The sequence below is a fragment of the Aphelocoma coerulescens genome, chromosome 9, assembly GCF_041296385.1.
Source record: "Aphelocoma coerulescens isolate FSJ_1873_10779 chromosome 9, UR_Acoe_1.0, whole genome shotgun sequence".
Taxonomy (NCBI): Eukaryota; Metazoa; Chordata; class Aves; order Passeriformes; family Corvidae; genus Aphelocoma; species Aphelocoma coerulescens.
The window spans coordinates 18,761,704-18,780,941 of record NC_091023.1 but is presented as its reverse complement, the minus strand read 5'-3'; the positions used below and the strand labels follow the sequence as shown (position 1 = coordinate 18,780,941).

At 43.8% G+C, this 19,238-nt stretch overlaps 1 protein-coding gene across 1 annotated transcript; it reads right to left on the bottom strand.

Annotated features, from left to right (window-relative positions):
* Window positions 1-1,520: 1,520 nt before the first annotated feature.
* Window positions 1,521-19,026, bottom strand: LAMP3 (lysosomal associated membrane protein 3). The gene is made up of 6 exons (XM_069024103.1): window positions 18,946-19,026; window positions 13,882-14,642; window positions 12,626-12,748; window positions 9,799-9,856; window positions 9,114-9,281; window positions 1,521-5,757 (listed from the first exon to the last, which is right to left on the bottom strand). Exons 1-6 carry the CDS (start codon window positions 18,989-18,991, stop codon window positions 5,618-5,620), a joined length of 1,296 nt encoding a protein of 431 aa, XP_068880204.1. The 5' UTR covers window positions 18,992-19,026; the 3' UTR covers window positions 1,521-5,617.
* Between the last annotated feature and the right edge of the window lie 212 nt (window positions 19,027-19,238).

The window sequence follows — 19,238 nt, the reverse complement described above, 5'->3', positions numbered from 1 at the left end:
CACAGACAGAAGCACTCAGGTGAACCTACTGATGTAGGTAGGATAGGTTGGGTTGGCATCATTTATTTTTATATTTTATTGTGGAAGCTGGACATATTTTGAAAGCTGCTTTGATAAATAATTTGAGTAGTTTTCTTGTAACAATTTTTTCCAGGAGCAGATTGTGAAAAATATAATATGAAATATTAATTCATTTTCCTTGACCCAATGATAAAAAAGTCATTCCATGGTAAAATGAGGTTAAACATTGGCTGGGCTCATGATTCATAGTCTTCAAACATTTCTGTGATATAGGAAAGCCTCAGTAAAACCGAGGTTCAAAACCAAGATCTGTGTCTAATAAACACAGATGTCCTGACTCAGATTGAACACTTTTCTTTTTCCCAGCAGCCATTTACTTTGTTTCTGCATGTTGGAAATGCAACCTGCTCCTCTCTAAAATTGTGAAGAGCTGAGTTAGAAATGGAGTCAATTAGTTTATAATTTCATAAAGTACTTGAGATCTACCAATTCCATAGGCAGTAAGACTCGCAGAAAAAGAGAAACGTATGTTTTGTGACATAAAAAAGCTTGGAAAGCCCAGATGCTGATGAAAGCCCAGCAGTGTTATGTTGCTGTGGCAGATAAACTTCAGACCCACATACCCCTGTCTTGTTGGCATGCAATGGCCACAGCCCTGGACATGAGGGAAGTGTAGTGTCCAAGTGTCTTGTCACCTTAGTCACAGAGGGTTAACTCCATAGAAATCTTCCTCTTCTCATGCTTGCTATTTTGCTCAAATTGATGCTTTAAAAAATACTCATTCTGTTTTCTTCTAAACACTCTGATGTGTTAGGTTTCTTCAACGAATTCCAAATGTTTGTGCCTCTGGGACAGTCCAGGGTATGACTCATAGATGGGGACTTTTTGCCTTTAAGTAAAAATGGTTGACTCTTCCTCCATCTGCCACTAAACCTTGTCAAGAAAGAGAGAATTTTGAGACACCAGCAGCCTTTGAGGGCCTACATCACATACACAAGTGTGTATTTATCAGCCCAGCTTCTAGAATATGAACAAGTGAGGAATCTTGCCAACTTAAATAGGTGCAAACCTGGCACCAAATTTAACATTGTACCAGGCCAGGCAAGTGCCAAAGGGCAGAGCAAACTGCCTCTGCTCTCCAGGCAGCCCTGGTTTTCTTCTGAAGGGCAAATCAAGGGGCTTGCAAAGTTTTCAGCTTGTGACATTAAATTATCCATCATGTAGTGATGTGCACTGACACCAGAAATGAAGTGAAGCATAATTCTGGTATTTTATTCCTGAGGGAAGTTATGACCCCTCTGCTGCCCTCACTGGCACTTCTCCAACAGCCAAGTTCCTCAAGCAGCTGCTGGCAGCAGAGAGATTGGTTTTTCTTCCCCATCTTTACCATGTCTTCTGCTTTCCTGCGGTCCATCTAACAACCTTTGCTTCATGAACAGCACAACATGTGAGACTCACTCAGCTATTTCAGAGTTAAATCATTGCACAGCAACGCACACTCTAATGACTAAATACAGCCTTTATTATAGAAACACCAGTAATAGAAAAATAAAGAGCATATTTTCTCATAGCAAGTTATTTTTAGCAGCTTTACATTATAGCAAGCTGGAAGTGATCAGCCAAGCCACGTTCAGACACTCAAGACGCCAATCTAATCTCCCTTCCCCTTTCAACTGAATTAACAGGTGTTTCTTAACTTGGGCTTGTCCATAAGAGAACAAAATGGACTGAAAGAAACTAAACCTTGCTTTATAAACTCCTCAGTGACTTGTCTAAGTGTGACATCATCGTGCTCCGGGGATGCACCCATTTTGTCTTGGGTGTATGAGAGATCACAAGGGATGGTCTGGCATGAGAGCTGCAGCAGAGGACCAGGGAGCCATCAGGATATGGAGATGTGAGGATGTGCCCACGTCCTAGTCCCTGGGATGGCCCCACTGCCTCCTGACCAGCACATGCTTGCACAGAAGTTAAGCTTTACTTCCCTGGTGGATGCATCACACCATCGATGCACCACATCATCCTGATCAGCACCTTCTGGTTCAAGGCTGGATTGATCTGAGTCTGCAGCTGGGGAAAGAAGTGAGCTGGGGCTGCTAAGTCACTCTGGGACCCAGCTGCAGCCTTGTCTCCTCCCACAGCAGACAAAACTGCCCTGCTACCCACAGTATAACCACTATGGCCCACCTAGTGTGCAAGTAGTTTACCAAATATCCTCTTTTTGTACGGTGTTCTTTTAGGGACTTTTTGCTCAAGATGTTTCTTCAGACAAGAAGTTTAAAAGAGCAAGTCTGGCAACACCCAAGACCAATTACCCCTCTAGAGTCTTCCCAATGAGAGGGAGACCTAAAAACCACTCCATTAGATAAAAAAGTACCAGCTAAATATATTCCTAAATTCTGGCAGAAAATAAATACAGGCATCAGCTTTTAAAGCTGCACATGGCAGCTCAGGGAGCAGCTGGCCTGTCTGATTCTAACTCAGCGTTGAATTTGGAGACGCAATACTCCTTGCTATGCTGCTGTGCTGACACATCCCTGCTGCAGGCTGGTTGGGTTTTGGGATCAGGGATGGAGGTGACGGGATGCAGGCTGGGCCACAGCTGGGAAAATGGTTGCACTTCCAGGCTGGGATCTCCTGATGCAGTAACGAGTTCTCCAATGGATGCTTTACTACTATCAAGCACTAACTCCATTGGATGAATTTTGCTGCATGTTGGCAGCATTTCCTGGGAGCATCCAGTTGTTTTATTGGTTTGCACCACGTGCACTTCACCTGTGTCAGTTAGAGCAAGCCCAGAGTATCGTTCAGAATGCAGCTTCATAAAAATAGCAAACAAAAAACAGCAAGCAAAAGCATAAGAACAAATCAGGTAAATCTGAATCCAAACATTGTTCCATACCAACAGGTTGATTCCCTGTAGAAAGAAAAAAAGCTATGGGGAAAAACATTAATTGTGCATCACTGGTAAAAATGCCAGGCGTCACAATATTAAACACAGAATTAGCAGTCATTAGTAACTCTTTTCTGTCCTCATGCTGATATCAAACTTTTTTAAAAGACTGAATATTAACATAAAGCAAATTTTCAGAACAGAACAAGCAAATGCTGTATCCGTGTCAGTAGAAATAACACAGATCACACAACTGACCAATCCAAAGAACGTGTGAAATGGGACCCGCCTTTGACAAGGGGAAGATGTCTACTGATCCCTGGGCAGAACAGCTTAGGGTCAGACCATGTGCTGAGCTTTTAAGGCAGCTTTTGTTAAAATGTCCACATGTAGCAGTCTGGGACAGTGACATCCCTACTGCAGGCACAGGCTCATTTTCAAATGGAAGCTCTTCATACATTTACCTTTCCTCCCAGACACCCCATTTTTTTCTTAAAAGTGAATGCTTTAATTGAGTATAAAAATCTGCTTTCTATACAACAGATTCATATTATTAGGTAACCCTGAGAATTAGAGGGATCTTATTAGGCCCAAATCTGAGTCCAGTGGCTGCTTGTCTGCTAAGGGGGGAAGGAGGAAGGGAAAATGAGCTCGATAAAGCTCACTAACCATTATGAATAGTGCTGGAGCCCTTTACAAAACAGAAATTGAAATACTTACATTTCAATTTGAGTATTCAACTGAATATAGTTCAAATCACCGTGTCTATATTCAAGGTTTGAAAGTTTGGTGTCCCATTTCTTGTGCCGTTTCACCTTATAAATGTATTCATCTGTTCCTGTGCTCACAGCTGGTTCTTTGTTCTCATGTTTCTCCAAGTGTAAAAGTGCTTCAAAATTGTCTTTATCTTTCTTATTTGTTGTTTCATTCAGATTCAAAGGGAACATTTCTAGAGAATGTTAATTACTTCCACTGCTACATATTATATTGATTATAGAACAGTATGGCCATGTTTCCTACTTCACACAGACCAACACCTCTAATTAATTCATGGATTGGAAGGATTTCTTTTCTTTCTACATTTAAATAAGTAAACTTGCAATGGTTAAATACTAGTAAAATATCAAAAGTATTTTTAAAATACTTAAGGGAATATCTGACAAGACATAACCATCAGTTTTACACAGTGAAAATCCAGTGAGGTTCCATCACCACTGATAACTGCACAGGATTTGGGCCACTATTCATGGAAATTAAATTAGCTCCCAGCATTTCCATTTTGTTTAGATAAAGATTAAACTGTCAAGGCATTTTTGCATATGAATTCAGTCTTTCTTTTGTTTCATGAGTGCCATTCCACAGTCCTTTTCCAGACCAAACTTTTATTAGTAAAATTTAAGCCATTACCCTAACTCCTTGGGGGAAGTGTGCTCTTATTTAATATGATCTTCTCTTTTGCAAATGTTTTTATACATAATTTCTTATCATCTTGATGTAATTTGCTTCAGTGAGCAGATTGTGTGGCATGTGCACATGTATGTGTGTGTTTATGTGCACATTTGTGCCTATGTTTAGCTTTGTAAATCTTTTGTGACAAGCAGCTTTTCCTTGTTACAACAAAGAATGTGAGCTGGACTTAAATCTCGAAAGCAATTACTGTTCTCATGCCTTCATCATTGGTTTAGCAGGAAATAGACTACAGTGTATCAGTGTGCTTTAAAGGAACTCCACATTATTTCCATATGAAAACCCAGCTGCTCAGCTGTGAGCACACTGGAGAACACTCACTTTTGAGCAGAGAGTTTGTCCAAGGCCTGTGCAAGCTTTTATTTCCCACAGAAGCCTTGACCATACAGAATCAGTGGATTTCCATTCCTCATGGACCTCGTGCAGGTCTGCCCCAATGGTGGTTACTTAATCCCAGGCATTTCCAGTGAGTGTGGCATCTTCCTGGATTAAGAGACCACCATGCTGCCCCAGTAGAGGGGCATTTCCTGGGCTCATTGTGGTCACTGTGACAGGTCCATGTCTGAACAGGATATGAGGGATTCCTGAGCTCTCACAAGACCATGATATATTAAGCTCCAGCATAAGAGTCACAATTACCACTGTGTCTTTGCAAAGGGCTTAGTAAGAAAACCCCAAGCACTTAGGAAGTGTGACTGTTGTAGGACTGGTGAGAACTTGCTTGTGAGTGGAGTCACACTGACACTTCACCTGAGATTTTGGCGTGCACCGTGTTCCTAAAAAAGCTTTCAGTGAGCTCTTACTTAGCAGGGCTGTCTGTAGCTGTGGGCCTCTGGTTTATTCACCTGAAGGTCAGACTTCTATATTTTAATAAAACTAAACACTGTCATTAACAAACCTGACGGATTTTCTAGGGGATAGTGATCCTGCTTGCTTTAAGCTATTTTTAGGAATCTGGCTTAGGTGATCTGAATGACCTCCTTTGTTGATAACACAGAGAAATTGGGTCCTCATTTTTGTCATCTGGAATACATCTAAATTAGATGCTAAGAATAGCCTAAAGTAGAAAGTCCTTCCCACCTTAAAGAAACTCCTTCCAGAAACATTCATTAGCTGTAAACACATGGTGTCATCTCACTTAAAAATGTGGCTTCAGGGCAGGGAGATTGCCAGGCAGAAGCAAAAACTCCTGTGACTTCTCTGCTTGCTGCACACATTTGGAAGTACAAGCGCACCTCAGATGCGTTCATATCCTCTACGTGGCTTTCTTCTGGAGATCAGAAAGGTGGCAAGCACAATGACAAACAATCCCAGGATACTCAGGCACAATGCAATGGGAGCTGCTTTGCTGTTTCTATCAGGAAAACATTCTTCTTCTGAAAAGAAAAGGAGATCAGAGAATGTTATAGCAGAACACCATACTCCTAGACTATACATCTGTATTCCAGAAAAGTTGGTAAATACAAACCAGAAGTTCTCAAACCCTTGCTTTCTTTTGTTTTCTCTTTATTTTTCCTGAGCTATACCTACTACATTTTTAATCTGTGGTGAGCCTTATCTCAAGAAAACCCTCCTTGCCCCTTCTGCAGTAGCTCCATACTTCCCTAAAGTTGTTCTGCTCCCTCATGTCTACAGGAATTGTTTCAGCACACACACAGCAGGAGCTTTCTTGCCAAAAGCAGATGGGGAACATCACAATACAAAGTCCCAGTCTGAAAATAAAGCGCAAGACACATCCTGCATGGTTGAAAACTGCTCTGTGTGACATCTGATTGCTTCTTCCCAGTGAAAAGGATCAGGCCAGAGACAGAAGCCCATAGTCCAGCACATCATCAGTGCAGCAAGGATCCTTGTTAAGTCAGTGTTTCCTAAGAAAAATCAAATTCTAATTGTTCTCTCTGTTTAATTCAAAGTATTTGTGGATAATGGTGATTAACTCAGAACATCCAGAGATTAGGGAGGCAGAAGCCTTGGCCATAGTCCAGGGAGTTGCTTTAGCAGCACCATTGCAATTTTGTTGTACATATGATGATATCAGAAAAGGTTCTGACACAAATCAAATCTTTGGAAGACCATCCAAAGATATCACTCCAAACATACCTCTTAGCTACAGAGAGGGCAAATCCTGACTTCCTCAGCCAGTTCCTACCCAAATGAATATTCAAGTCATCCTCTGATTAAACAGAAACTCATTAGTTAAAAGTGAACGTCTAGACTGAGGTAAATTGGCAGCTTTCCTATGGAGAGACCACACCACATGGGCCACTGACAGAAATGGAAAATTTTACCAGTAACAATGGCAGGATCAGTCTCAAATTCAAAATACAAGTGTAGCCCTGGGAGTGAAGGCAGTGTCTGGGAATGACCACTAATGTGTTATCCCAGAATCGGATCAGACCTGTATCTTCCATCAGATCTACAGGAATGGTCTTTCCTCGGGCTCTGGGAAAGACAGACCTTTGTCATGCTGCTGTGAGTAGCACCTGCAGAGCAAACTGCTCTCTAAGCAGGGCAGCGTGCTCAGCTAAACCCCACAGTACATCCCAGCTCAGCAGTAAATCCAGTTTATAGCCAGGATATGAGGGAGATCCGACACCCTGTGCCACTCTCACTCCCTGTGACTGTTCTGAGGCAGGTTTCAACAGCGCTCTGAGATAAAAGCCTCGAGTGTTATTCCATGACTATGCTGGCACAAGTTGTAGCTTAGCTTGGGCTTTTCCCCCATGGAAATCTTTTCACTGACAGTGGGCAGTGAGCCCAAGGAACATGTGGAGTGCATGACATCATGGCACAGCTCCAGAGCCTCCACATGGCTCTTCCCAAAGTCTGATCCTCTTCTGCTCTAATCCAGACAGTGATGCAATGCCACAAAGCCAAAGGCATGAGCATTCAACTAGAGGTTGCCTTTTGAAAGCTCTGTCTGGTTAATGTAACCTGCTGTTAAATGAGCGGAAAAGTATTTGCATCTAAGTGTTGTGAAAGCCAGAGATGTTTGAATTGGCCATTTTGTTTTGAGGAAACATTGGGAATGAAGGATTGAACTCTAGGAATTGTTTCTGATGCACTGAAGAACAGAAGGCCCTTTTACAGATTTCCAGACTCAAACAGATCAAGCTATTGATAAACACTGCTGCACACTGTACAAAATTGTAAAGAACTTGAAACCAGTGACCATTACTGTTTTCTTTTTCTTCCCCATTTAAAGATAAGCAAATCAGGAGCAACAGAAGTGAAACTATCAGTCTCAAGACACCCGAAGAGAGATGCCTGGTGATGTGTTTAGTCATTCCTTCACAGGGGATTTTCTCCTTCAGAATCTGCATATGCAGCCAATACACAACAGTTTCATGACTCTTTTGTAGCCACAGGGGAATTATTTCAGAGGTGGGAGCTGCTTTCTCAGCTCTCTGACTAAGAGCAAAACTAATTTAAATTTTTATATGGTATTGACTAGCAGAGATTAGTCTGACTTGGAGGAGAGAGAGAGGGAGAGACAGAGAGCATCTTTCTCAGGTGAGGTGAGGCCATACCTAGTCCCATAACTAAGATCATTCATTGTACACATTTGAATGGGAATGAGGGGACCAGATGGGATCCCATGAGTTCTTCCAGCTCAGTGTTATCCCATGAAAAAATTCTTCATGAGACTGACAGCATAGATTAAATTCTCAGTGTGGAGAAGAACCATGTCTTTAAAAAGCCCAAATGTTTCCCATTATATTCCTTTTAGAATGAAAAAGGTAACCAAGATGGTGTCCTAACAGAAGAAGAATTGGTCAAACAGAGCCAAACTGAGTCAAAGGACAGATCTAAAGTAAAAAGAATACAGGGGCAGTATTTTGTAAGCACACAGAAAGGCAAGTGGCAGAAGAGAATTCTCTCTTTTTTTATTATTTACAGTTTTATTACTGCATCTGAAGGGCTGGAGAGCTGGTCAGCCCTTCTGTGCACCTGAGTTCTTGTATGGAAAAGCCCTGAGAGGAAGCCACAGAAATGAGAAGATGGACAACTTGAAAGAGACCACAGGGTTCCACTTAATCCCTCTCTCTGGTCTGTCTTTGTCTTTTATTGAGATACCTGGTTGCCTCTTTGTGGCACTTCTCCAAGAAAAGACAAACTGAAGAGATGAGCATCACGTTTAATTCTGAAGCTGGGAGTGGGCCAGTTGTGCTCCTCCTCAGAAGCACCATTCATCATGTCTAGACACAGCTGCTCTGAAAATATCATCCTGCATTCATAAATATCCCTTATTAGCTGGCAGTTTTGCTGCTGCAATTGTGGGACAACGTGAGTATCAGGAGCCTTTAAAAATAGCTAAAATCTGACTATACTGAGAACAGTGACCTGGAAATGAACTTTACACGCTGAGGGTTTGGGCAGTGCATTGGTGGTGAACACACCTCTGCTTGTTCCAGGAGAAAATGGATGAAAAAGAAAATTGTGGCTGTAGAGTTAAACATTTTTAACAAGAAGGTGAAACAGAAGGTGCTGAATTCAGGGGGGAAAGATATTTTTCCATCCTCTATAGGTATTACCACTGTGTTGGATATTACTCAGGAAAGATTGAGAAAACAGCAGTGGGCAGGTTACATTATTTGGGAACAGATACAAAGCTGTGGTTGTGCTGTAGGTTCAGTCCATGTGTATGGATATAATTTAGCAGATTACATCCATCGGGCTACCAGAGTGCTGACATGCAGGTCTGGGAAGGGTGGAAAAGTATCCTACTCACCTTTTCCAAACTGGTTACCGACAATGTCAAACGCCTGCAGCTGCATATGAACAAAGAGGATCTGGAAGTTCCTCTCCAAGGTGAAGGTTTGCCTGCTGGCACACTTAAAGGAATTCCCCAGCTTTGTAGTGAACAGCTTCTCATTTAGGGCTGCATAGTAAAGCATAGCTGGAAGCCAGAGAGAGACAGATGAGAATCCACACTAACTCCGCTGGAACCAACATCTTTCTGAGGTAAAATGGTCCCAGTGGTTACTAAAGCATGGACATTTTCTCCATAAACTATCACTTATTCTTCTTATATGTTTAAATGAGTGCATTAACTATCAATGGGTGACTCAGCTGAGCTTAGGTCTGAAAAAGCAGCTAAAATTTCAGATGCTTCCTCAAATCACATTTTAACAAAATTGAGTCTGCAAGAGGGGGTTAGAATTCTCACAGTAATCTCTATTCCAAAAGAGTGGGGCAGGAAAAGCTTTTGAGATCAAAAAGACAGTGTAATAATAGTGACATAACTGCAGCTGGGTCCCTTCCCTTCCACTTTTATACTATAAGATTTAGATGAATGATACATTGAAAGCTTGATAAAACACATACTTGCAAAATCCAGTGTTTTAAAGACATGAAAGCTTATCCCACACCCAGAACAGCTTGATCTGAAATTAGGACAGGGTAAAATCACTGACCTTCAGAAGATAACTGTATTCTGCTCTCAATTTTAGTGACAGAGTAACTTGGAGCTTGCTGCAAAAGAAGATACATCTTTATTCATAATACATACATGTATCTGCAGGGGAAAGAAACACAGCTCACCGCAGCAAAATGGTCACAAAGATATTCCCAAAGAAATACTTTGTAAAGCATCACCTTTGAGACTCAAGTACCAACTCTCTTGGATGTATTTTTCTTTTCCAATTCTCACCTGCATCACCAATTCTGCTCAGTTCAGTGAAATGGGACCGTGAAGGTGTCATTTTACACAAACTGCTCAAGGTGGACACTCACAAGATACTTGTGATAACCAAAAGTAGGAAGACTGCTGGCACAGAAAGCACCTGGGACAACAGCACAGAACAAAATTTCCAGCCAGGTGTCCTACCTGCATGCCTTGAAACCCTGGTGCAGCCTGGACACTGCCCTCCCCTGGCGTGTCACAGGGTGAGAGCCAGCCTTGGGAGCTTCCCTCTGGTAGCAGTGTTGGAGCATAATGTGATGCCTCATGCAGCAGCCCTGCTACCCAGTTTAATTCCTGCTGTGTGTACACAGGGACTGGTGAGTGCAGCTGGTGGATAAATGGCAGCAGACATGAATGTCTCCTGTGCACCCAGTTAAAAACTGGTAGGATGGAGAGGGAAAATTGAAGAAAGAAATATACCAGAGAAGAGGTTCTCAGCATTTTTCCAACTGAAAGACATAAATAGGTGAAATATGACCATTTTTGCGTGGCAGTGCTTCTTTCTGTTTGGCCACAGTTAAAAACTTTGCTAGGGGAAAACACCTGCTCCTACTTCACATCTTGTGGGTTGGTTACACAACTTCCTTTTTTCAAGCCCTTCAGAGAGGCCACTGGAGTGGTGAGCACTGAACCAGCCCCTCTCCTCTGCCACCCCAGCCCCGGGGCCTGAGCCAGCTCCTCTCCCACCAGGGACAGCCGCAAGTGCCACTGCTGGAGCACTCCAGCTTCAAAGCACCGAGACAGGCTGCAGGGACCAAACACAAAAAGCCAGCAGCAAACTCATTTCTTATTAACTTGAATTTCAAAGCAGTCCAAGCTGAGCCCTGCTATGCTCTTGAGGCTTATCTTTAAGTGGAGGGTGGATTGTCTAATGCTGTGCCAAAAACCACCTTTTTCAGGGCAAGACAGGTCAAGCACCTCCTAAAGGTTTGCATCACTCTCCTTAGCACTGCTGCAACCTGGGGCTTTTACGGGTACTTGAATCCCCAGCCTTTCTCTAAGGATTCTTGTAACACCATAAATGTTCCTCTTGTTGCAGGAAGCACACATTTAAAGCAAACACTCAGTCTGAACTGATCCTTCGTTTTAAAACAGCTCCTTCATTTTTTACGTCACTTTTTCTCTGTAGCTCTTAGAAAACTTTTTGCCATAAGCTAAAATAAAGATGATTACTAATTGAAATATTTTCTCTGTTCAAGAATTAATGACACATGTGGGGTATAATTTGCTGTTCTCTCTTGGACTCTATGAAAATGACTGATTAACCATTTGTACTTTTCTTAATCGCCTGTAATTTGAGCTTGGAACGAGGCTGCAAGACTGACACTTTAGCTTGATTAATTGAAGGACACAGAACAGCAGTGATGGCCAGATGCAGCTCTCAGCTGCTGTGAACCTCCAGGACATGGCCTTGATGCACATTACACTTCCCAGATTGTGATGGGATCCAACCCAGGCTGTGTTGCTGTCCATTCCTCCCTGCCCATTAATTACTTTATACACGGTGTTAATTCTGTCTTAGCTCTGCAGGCATCATCACCCAGCCTTTACAGCTTTCAGATAAATAGTGCTGCCTCCCAAAATTTTCAAATGCCTGAGTTAGCAAGAGAATGGCTGCACACAGGGGTTTTCTCCTGCGCTTACACAAGCTGCAGCACTCTCAGTAGCTTGTGTTAAGCCACACCCAGAGATGATGTGGTCCCAGTGGGGAACATGGAATTAATGATACAATGTGAAAAAAACCCTCATTTTCCCACTGTGTAAGCAAGACCTCTCATCTTGACCAAGTTTCTGTGTTTGTAGGTCTCCCTGGTGTGGGGCATTTTAACGCCACTTATCTACAATTTTATTGTTGCAGTTCACTTGTTTGGAATTTTCCACTCAGAAATTAGATGAAATTAGGCTCCTTCAGCTGTGGATGTGTCATGGCTCCTGGGCACTCAAAACTGCACAGGCTGTCCTTTGAATTTGACAACCCCACCTGGCTTTTATGGAAAGCAAATGGCTGAGAGCAACTTGACAGTGTGAGCTCCCAGCACACCTTGTTCTGGCACAGGGACTCCAGTCCCAAACCCTTTCCCTCTGCGCCACTCCAATGCAAACAGCAGTTCTGACCTTCCCTCCCATGAGACTTACCTGTGTAAAAAAGAGATTCAGATCTTGCTTGGCTATTCCTAGACTTAGTGTTGCTTGATGGGCAACTTTAACGCTGCTCTCTGTAACTTTCTCTCAGAAGATGGCAGAGCACTGTGCTTATCCTTCACTTCCAAATTCAAAGTTCAAACAGACAAGACCTGATTGAACACTGAAGTCAGTTGTACTGTGAGCATGATGCTGCACCAGGCAGCCTCCAGAGGTATTTTCCAACCTGAATTAATCTGTGGTTCTATGGTTCTCACCCTTTGGGAAGAACAGGAGTAACCATGCCTTATATATAGACGGTAAACAAGCACAGAGATAGATAAAACACCTTTTCCCACAGCTCAAGCTGATCAAAGGCAGCTTAAGTTCTTGCTCCCCAGTCCTAAACACTTGTTTCCTTTAAATGCAACAATTACCTTTACAAAAGTGAAGTTTACAAATCCTCCACTAAAAGTTAAGTTCAGCTCAGACTGCACCATCCCACAGCTTCCAGATACCTGTGTCGCATTGGGGTTGACAGTCACATACTCCATCTGCTCCTGTAGAGAGAAGAGACATTGCAGGGCTGCTGATGAAGAGGAGGGTGGAATTTAATAACAAACATGCAGAGATTTAATAACTTTAAAACATGCAGAGATTTGCCTGTTTTTTTTCCCCCAGACAGGCTCTATGTGGCTGAATGAACAGGCCAGTGGTGGTGGCAGCCAAACTGGTGCCTGCCAGGGTCATTCCCCACTTGTGAACCAGCACTGGTGGTTGTCTGTCACATCACTGAGCTGTTCCAGTGCATTAAGATGGCAGAAAATATTGGGTTTCTGTTCATTCAGTGAACTGATATGATTCAGAGCAGGGTCAGATGAGTACAAATAAAGTAATTTATAAAGAAGGAGCACCTTATATAATTATAAACATCTCACTATGGTCTGGTAAGGTTGAGAATCCTGGCCCCTGCCTGGCTTCTGCCAGGATGAGGAATGAAAATTACTTCTACCAACATTAGGCAATCATCCCGTGTTGGAAATATGCAGATACCAAACATGAATATTTGTATTTGTAACAGGGATGGCTCAAGCATAAGAACTCCAGAGCCTGAGGATGTAGCTCCGTGTGTTGTATTAATGGAAGCTACAAAACTTTAAGCCTGAGGAACACAATTGCCATTTTGGGTTGTATGCCATCTTTTGCTGAATCATTCTCAGTGGATCACTTCTAGGAGAGGGGACCAACTCTTCAGGACCTGGCAGTTCCCGTGATCCTAAACTGTCCCTTTGTCAGCATCAGGACAACCCACCTCTGAATCCAAGTCTGTGAACTGACAATTCCTTGCTTTCGTTGCAGCTCACAATGTCAAGCTCTTCACTGAAGTCAGTACAGATTTTAACTGATCTCCCATTCTAGGAAGCACAAATAACCCTGCAGGCTGATCTCCTGCCCCACTATTGCTCCCACACAAATATCACTGAAATAAGAAAGCACCTTTACGTCCCCCTGGCATCATCATCACACAGGCCAAAGTACAGCAGCTGGGATGCTGTGGCACACGAGGGGCCTTAGACTGGCAGCAAGCCACTTGTTCTGATCATAGAAGCTAATTCTGAAAATGGCTTGGAAAGAGGAAGAATAAACTCCAGCTAATGAAGAAAGTCACTACAAAGCTCAGCTTCCACCTCACCTGTTGTGTATTTCGAGCCATCAGCTGCAGACCCATGACAGCTTTGACGCAGGTCGTGTTCCCATCGGAAAGGGTGTAGGTGCCTGTGGGGATGGGAGAGGGCTGCGGGCTGGGAGGGGGTCTTGCTGTCCTGGCAGGGGATGTGGGGGCTGTTTGTGTCCTTCCATGGGTGGTTGTCGTGCTGGTGGCAGCCGTGGCTGTTGGACCCCCAGTGGCTGTTGTTTGTCTCCGAGAGCGCGTGCTGCACCTGCCCCTCTGCATGGTGGTGGCTGCAGAGGCGGTGGTGGCAGCTGTCCCCTGGGTACTTGCTGTCTCGTCTTTCAGGGAGGTGTTGGTGGCCACTGCTGTCATTCCTGTGGTCACATGTGGTCTCCTCCCATGCCTGGTGGAGGACACAGAAGGGCTGGTTGTGTTCTTCACTGCGGCTGTAACCGAGAGCATTGCCGGGGCTGTGGCCTGGCTGGCTGTGCTGGTGTTGTCTGCAGGTGTTGTGGCTATGGTGCCTGCTCCTCCTTGGGCTGCCGTGTCCTGGCCTGGAGATGCTGTAGTCTGGAGCTGCTCTGTTGTCTGCACAGTTGTTCTGTGGCTCATGGGTGTTGTTTGAAGATGGCCTGTGCTGTTAAAATGAGCTGTGGTGCTTTGATGGGGTGAAGAATGAAAAAGGGAAAGTGGCTGAGCAGAAGTAGCCATTTGGTGGAAGGATGTGGTTTCTGGAGACAGTTCGACCCCCAGGGCTGCTTCAGCAAAGCAGGAGGAAAATGCTGCAAAGAAACTAAAATCAGTGGTCTAGAAACCTTTATATTTCACTTGTTGATAATTACAGCATAACTGCACTGGTTTTGTTATCAAATGGGTGACAGAATTTCATCCTTCATTTGGCTCCACTCATGATAGGAGAGTGAAAGCAGACACTCTGTAGGACTATCCACAGCTTGGCACCACTCCCCCAAGTTTCACACCTCTGAGTATTCCCATTCCAGTGGGAGCACATTGGCTCCCAGCTCTCCACACACTGAGGAACCAGACCTTGCACAATCCCTGGGCAGCACAAGAATTCCCTGCAGGCAGTAGTTCAGCAGGATTTGCTGGAAGCAAATTGTCGAGGTCTAAGGAAGATGACATGGGTGTAACAGGCAAAGGGGTTGTTGGTTTCTTACCAACGAAGTGTAGGGAAAGGGGATGTGTTTGTGTGTGAAGGAAGTGAGGCAGTGCAATGGTTTTATAGTGATTCACAGTAGTCTGGGAAACCAATCTGGGAACAGGGAAATTCCTGACATTTATTTATTGCTTTGTGGTAGCCATGTCAGCTTGAACCCTGAAGTTCTTCCTCCTGAAAGAACCCCAACAACGACCATCCCTCTTAGTGATGGGCTTTCAGAAATAAGAAAAAAAAAATCAGGGGGCAGCATCCAGGGGCCACATCAGAAAACAGTCATGGCACCAAAATTATGCTTCCACCTAATAACATTTACAGAAACATGTCCCTTGCAGAAGTGAAAAAAAAATCTGGCTCCTAAATGTAAATACAGAAGTGAACAAAAAGTGGGAAAGTACATCGTAGAATACGTGAATGTCACAACTCTTCTGCTCAAGTCTTTGTGAGTATGCAGCAAGACTCTGGAAAGACAAGGTCAAGATAAAAGAAATCATAAATCACTGACTTATGTGAATTCCTTGATGTACATGAAGATTTAGGTGTAGTGAAATGCAGTACTGCCTAAATTAGCAGGAGGACAGAGATAAATTCTCCAGTTTGGAGACAGAAGGGACACAGAAGTCCAAGACAGCTCATATTCCCAGCAGTACAGCTCTACAGAGAATGCCTCAACATGTCTGAGTTCACTGTACACTGGTTCTTTCAAAGAAATTTCTCAGGAATCAGTGTCAAAGTTTGGGGCAGACAGACTGCTGAGACGGGGATTTTAGGAGAGATTAATGCCAAAGACACATTTAGAGTGAAAACAGCTGAAATCTCACAAGTTCTTCCCTTTATTAATTTATTTATGTATTGTCCCTCATCATGAACAGAGATCTTCAATAATAGCTGAATTCACAAAATCTCACCATTCTAAGATATATAAAAACTAAATAAGAATAGTAAAACCTACTGGGTTTTGAATCAAATTCAAAATAAAAATCAAAAGACATATGAGCAGCTATACAGATCTTAACCCTTACCACAATTTTCCCTTAAAAATGGCTATGCTGGAGAAGAGCAGAAGTGTAGATGTATGGAACTCCTAAAATTGCCTGGGTGCACTCTGTGCTGTACAGAACACACTTGACTGCCATTTTTGCTGTTATCATCAAAGAAGTGCAACTCGAGACAGTTGAAAAGCCTCAAAAAATTTGTGATTTTTCTCAAAATGAACCAAAAAATGCATACTTAATATGACACTTTAGTTCATTTTCTCCCTTTCCCCTACACTTTAGCACAGCTGCTGCAGAGCTGTTTATCAGATAACTGATCTCCTTCTCTGGGGCCAGGGGAAAGCCAGAGCAGTTGCTATACACCAGTTATGGGTAGCTGATCCGAGTGTATCAGCATGATAAAAATAAGAAAGAAGAAGTTGCAATTTTCACTCTTTCTTCCCCTGTAAGACTGTGAAACAACACGTATTTAAGTTTACACGAGTCCTAAATTGTCTGTAGGTCTTCGTTTTCAGTTCACAAATTGGTTTTGATTACTGACCAGATAACACGGATGTGGAGAGAAATATTATTTAAGTGCCATTAGAATTACCACCCATAGCTTTAAAATAAAACTCCTCAAAAGGTCATTTCAACCCAATTATTTTTCACTATTCAGCCTGACAGGGTCACCTGAGGGGTAAAGCCAGAAATATCTTTGGGGTGGCCCATGGCTTTTGCTCACTGGGTGACTACCAGACTGTTCCTCCAGGCTCTCCCAAGCATTTTGGAGCTTATGCCAGTGCATGGCCACACTGCTGAACCCATTGGCTTGGACAGTCTTTCCAAAGGTATTTGGCCACATCAGCTCCCAGGGATGGGCAGGGATCACTCTCCAGCTGCACCCATTGGCCTTGGCTGTGTTTGGGTGGCTGCTGAAGGTGTTTTGGTGGCTCTGCTGTGTGAAGGGGTGGATGGGCCCATGGGTCCCTGACCTACCCTCCAGCTGAGGCCTGAAAGGCTTCCCTGTGCCTTCTCAGCACAGCCACATTCCTCTCTGGCAGCCTGGCACCACTCGGAAAGCAGCCATGAGTACAACTCCTCCAGCACAGACTTTTATGGCTCTGCCAGCAAAACAGGCCACAGAAACATGAGGAATGGCAGCTCTGCACCCCCCAGGAGTTTCCTTCTGTTTTCCTCCTATAAAGCCAACTCAAAACTTCATACAAGCAACATTTTGCTTGAGGGATGCAAGTGCCCTGGGGGGTATCTTCCCAGATGAAGCAGCTGCAGTCCCCTTGCCTCACTTTAGCATCAAAATTGTGTGTAACAGATGCTGAGGGCTGTGTGTGAGCCCAGGCAGCTTCCAGGCAATGCTCCAGAACAAAACTCTCAGAAATGGACCAGCACAGCTCTCAGAAATTCCCTGTTCCCAGTTTGGGCCTGGAGTTCCCTTTTTCATGTTTTGGTGACAAGTTTTGGTCACAAGGAACATCACTCCTCTGCTTTCAGGCATTATGGTGGGAAGCTGAGTGCTCAGTGCCATGGCCTGGCTGTGCCATTTCTCAGCCTGTACTGGGGTGTGTGATAGAAACTTTTACTGAGGATTTCTTCCCCTTTTCATCTAACCACACTCATCTGTTCTGCTGCCCAGCAGGTTTGTTCTGCTTTCTGCTGCCAGGCAAAATGCTCATATAGCTTAGGTGACTGATTCTGATTGGACACAAAACCTGACCCAGCTCCTGTAATCACTGAAAACACTCTCACCAGCCTTGGCTGCTTTGGTTTGCTTGAAGAACTGGAAAAGCACCAAGATTTTCTGAGAGGTTTCAGTACTGTCATAGCTTCCCTCCAACCCATTTGACCTTTATCCTTTAAGCACTAATTATGTTTAATTCCCTGTCTGCACAGAAAGACTTGACTTTGTGACATTAATAAAACATTAAAACAAATTATTAAAGGAAAGATCAAAAACGGGTAAGGATCAGAGAAAACAAGTTATTTCTGGTTAAAAGTGATTGCTGACCACTGAATTATTAGTGTTGCTTCTCAGTCTGATCTTGCTCCCCTTTCATTTATATGTTTTGGGGCTACTTCAGCAGCCTTTGGCTATGAAGCAGGCATGGGAAAGCAGAAAGACACAGCAGGAGCTGCTCGTGGTCGAGCCCCTGGGCACTTTCCCTGCTCATGGACTAAGAGGGGGATGGGGGGTCATTGTGTGACCCCCATGTGCTGATGGCAAAACACACCCAATACCCGGCTCAAACCCTTGGTCATTCCACAGATTAAATCACACCCTGTCCCTCTTCACCAGGCAAGTTTGGTGCTGCTGCAGGTGTTGAGCAGTGCCTTAAAGCACTGGGAGATGTCCTTCGTGTGTGTGGCTCCCCAGATTTTCACAGAGCAGCATTAAGGATCAAATGGTGACTCTGATGGGGCTTGCCATTGAGAGAAACCCCAGCCTGTGTTCTCCAAGCCCCTGCCTCACTCCTGCTTTCCCGATCCTGCTCTGCATCTTGCAATGCAGATAAATTAATGACTTGAGCAATGCTTCCTCAGTTTTTTCTTTCCTTCTTGTCTCGCTCAGGATTTTCGGTTAATTCTGCAGGTCTGGAAATTATTTAAGAAAAGCAAAGCCAAAAAAGTCTGCTTCTAATATGGCTTTGAACTGACTTTGAACTGACTCCTTCACACACAGTTTATGCCACCAGAGAGTTCAAGGAAGGTACAGAGGAAAAATCAAATTAAGTGTACACCAGCTGCAATTAACTGCAGTCATGGTTATTTCTTAGCAGTGGGACTTTACTGAAAGCACCCTTAGTGTTAGCAACAAAACAGTTCAAAGTTTTGAGTCTGTTAGGTGCTGTCCTGACTGCAAGGAGACAAAACTGGCATAATGTCCCATTTTCAGGTAGAAATGATGCTGTTACTCACCACAGGCGAGGGTCAGCGAGATGAGCTGCCGTGCGCTCCTCCCCATGGCCAGCACGGCTTGCGGGCGTGAGAGGTGCTGCTTCTCCCCGGGGAGCGGCTGCCCAGGAAACCGAGCTTTCCTGCGGACTGAAAAGTTTCACTTGATGCAGGGAGTGCTCAGTCACATGGCTGAGAAGGAGGTGGAGAGAGAGGGGGAGACCGATGCCTCTCGTCTGTAAACTCACGCAGAAGGAAATAAATGATGGTTAGGAGAGAAAGTGGAAAGAGAAAAGACTGCTGGGCTGACTAGGAGG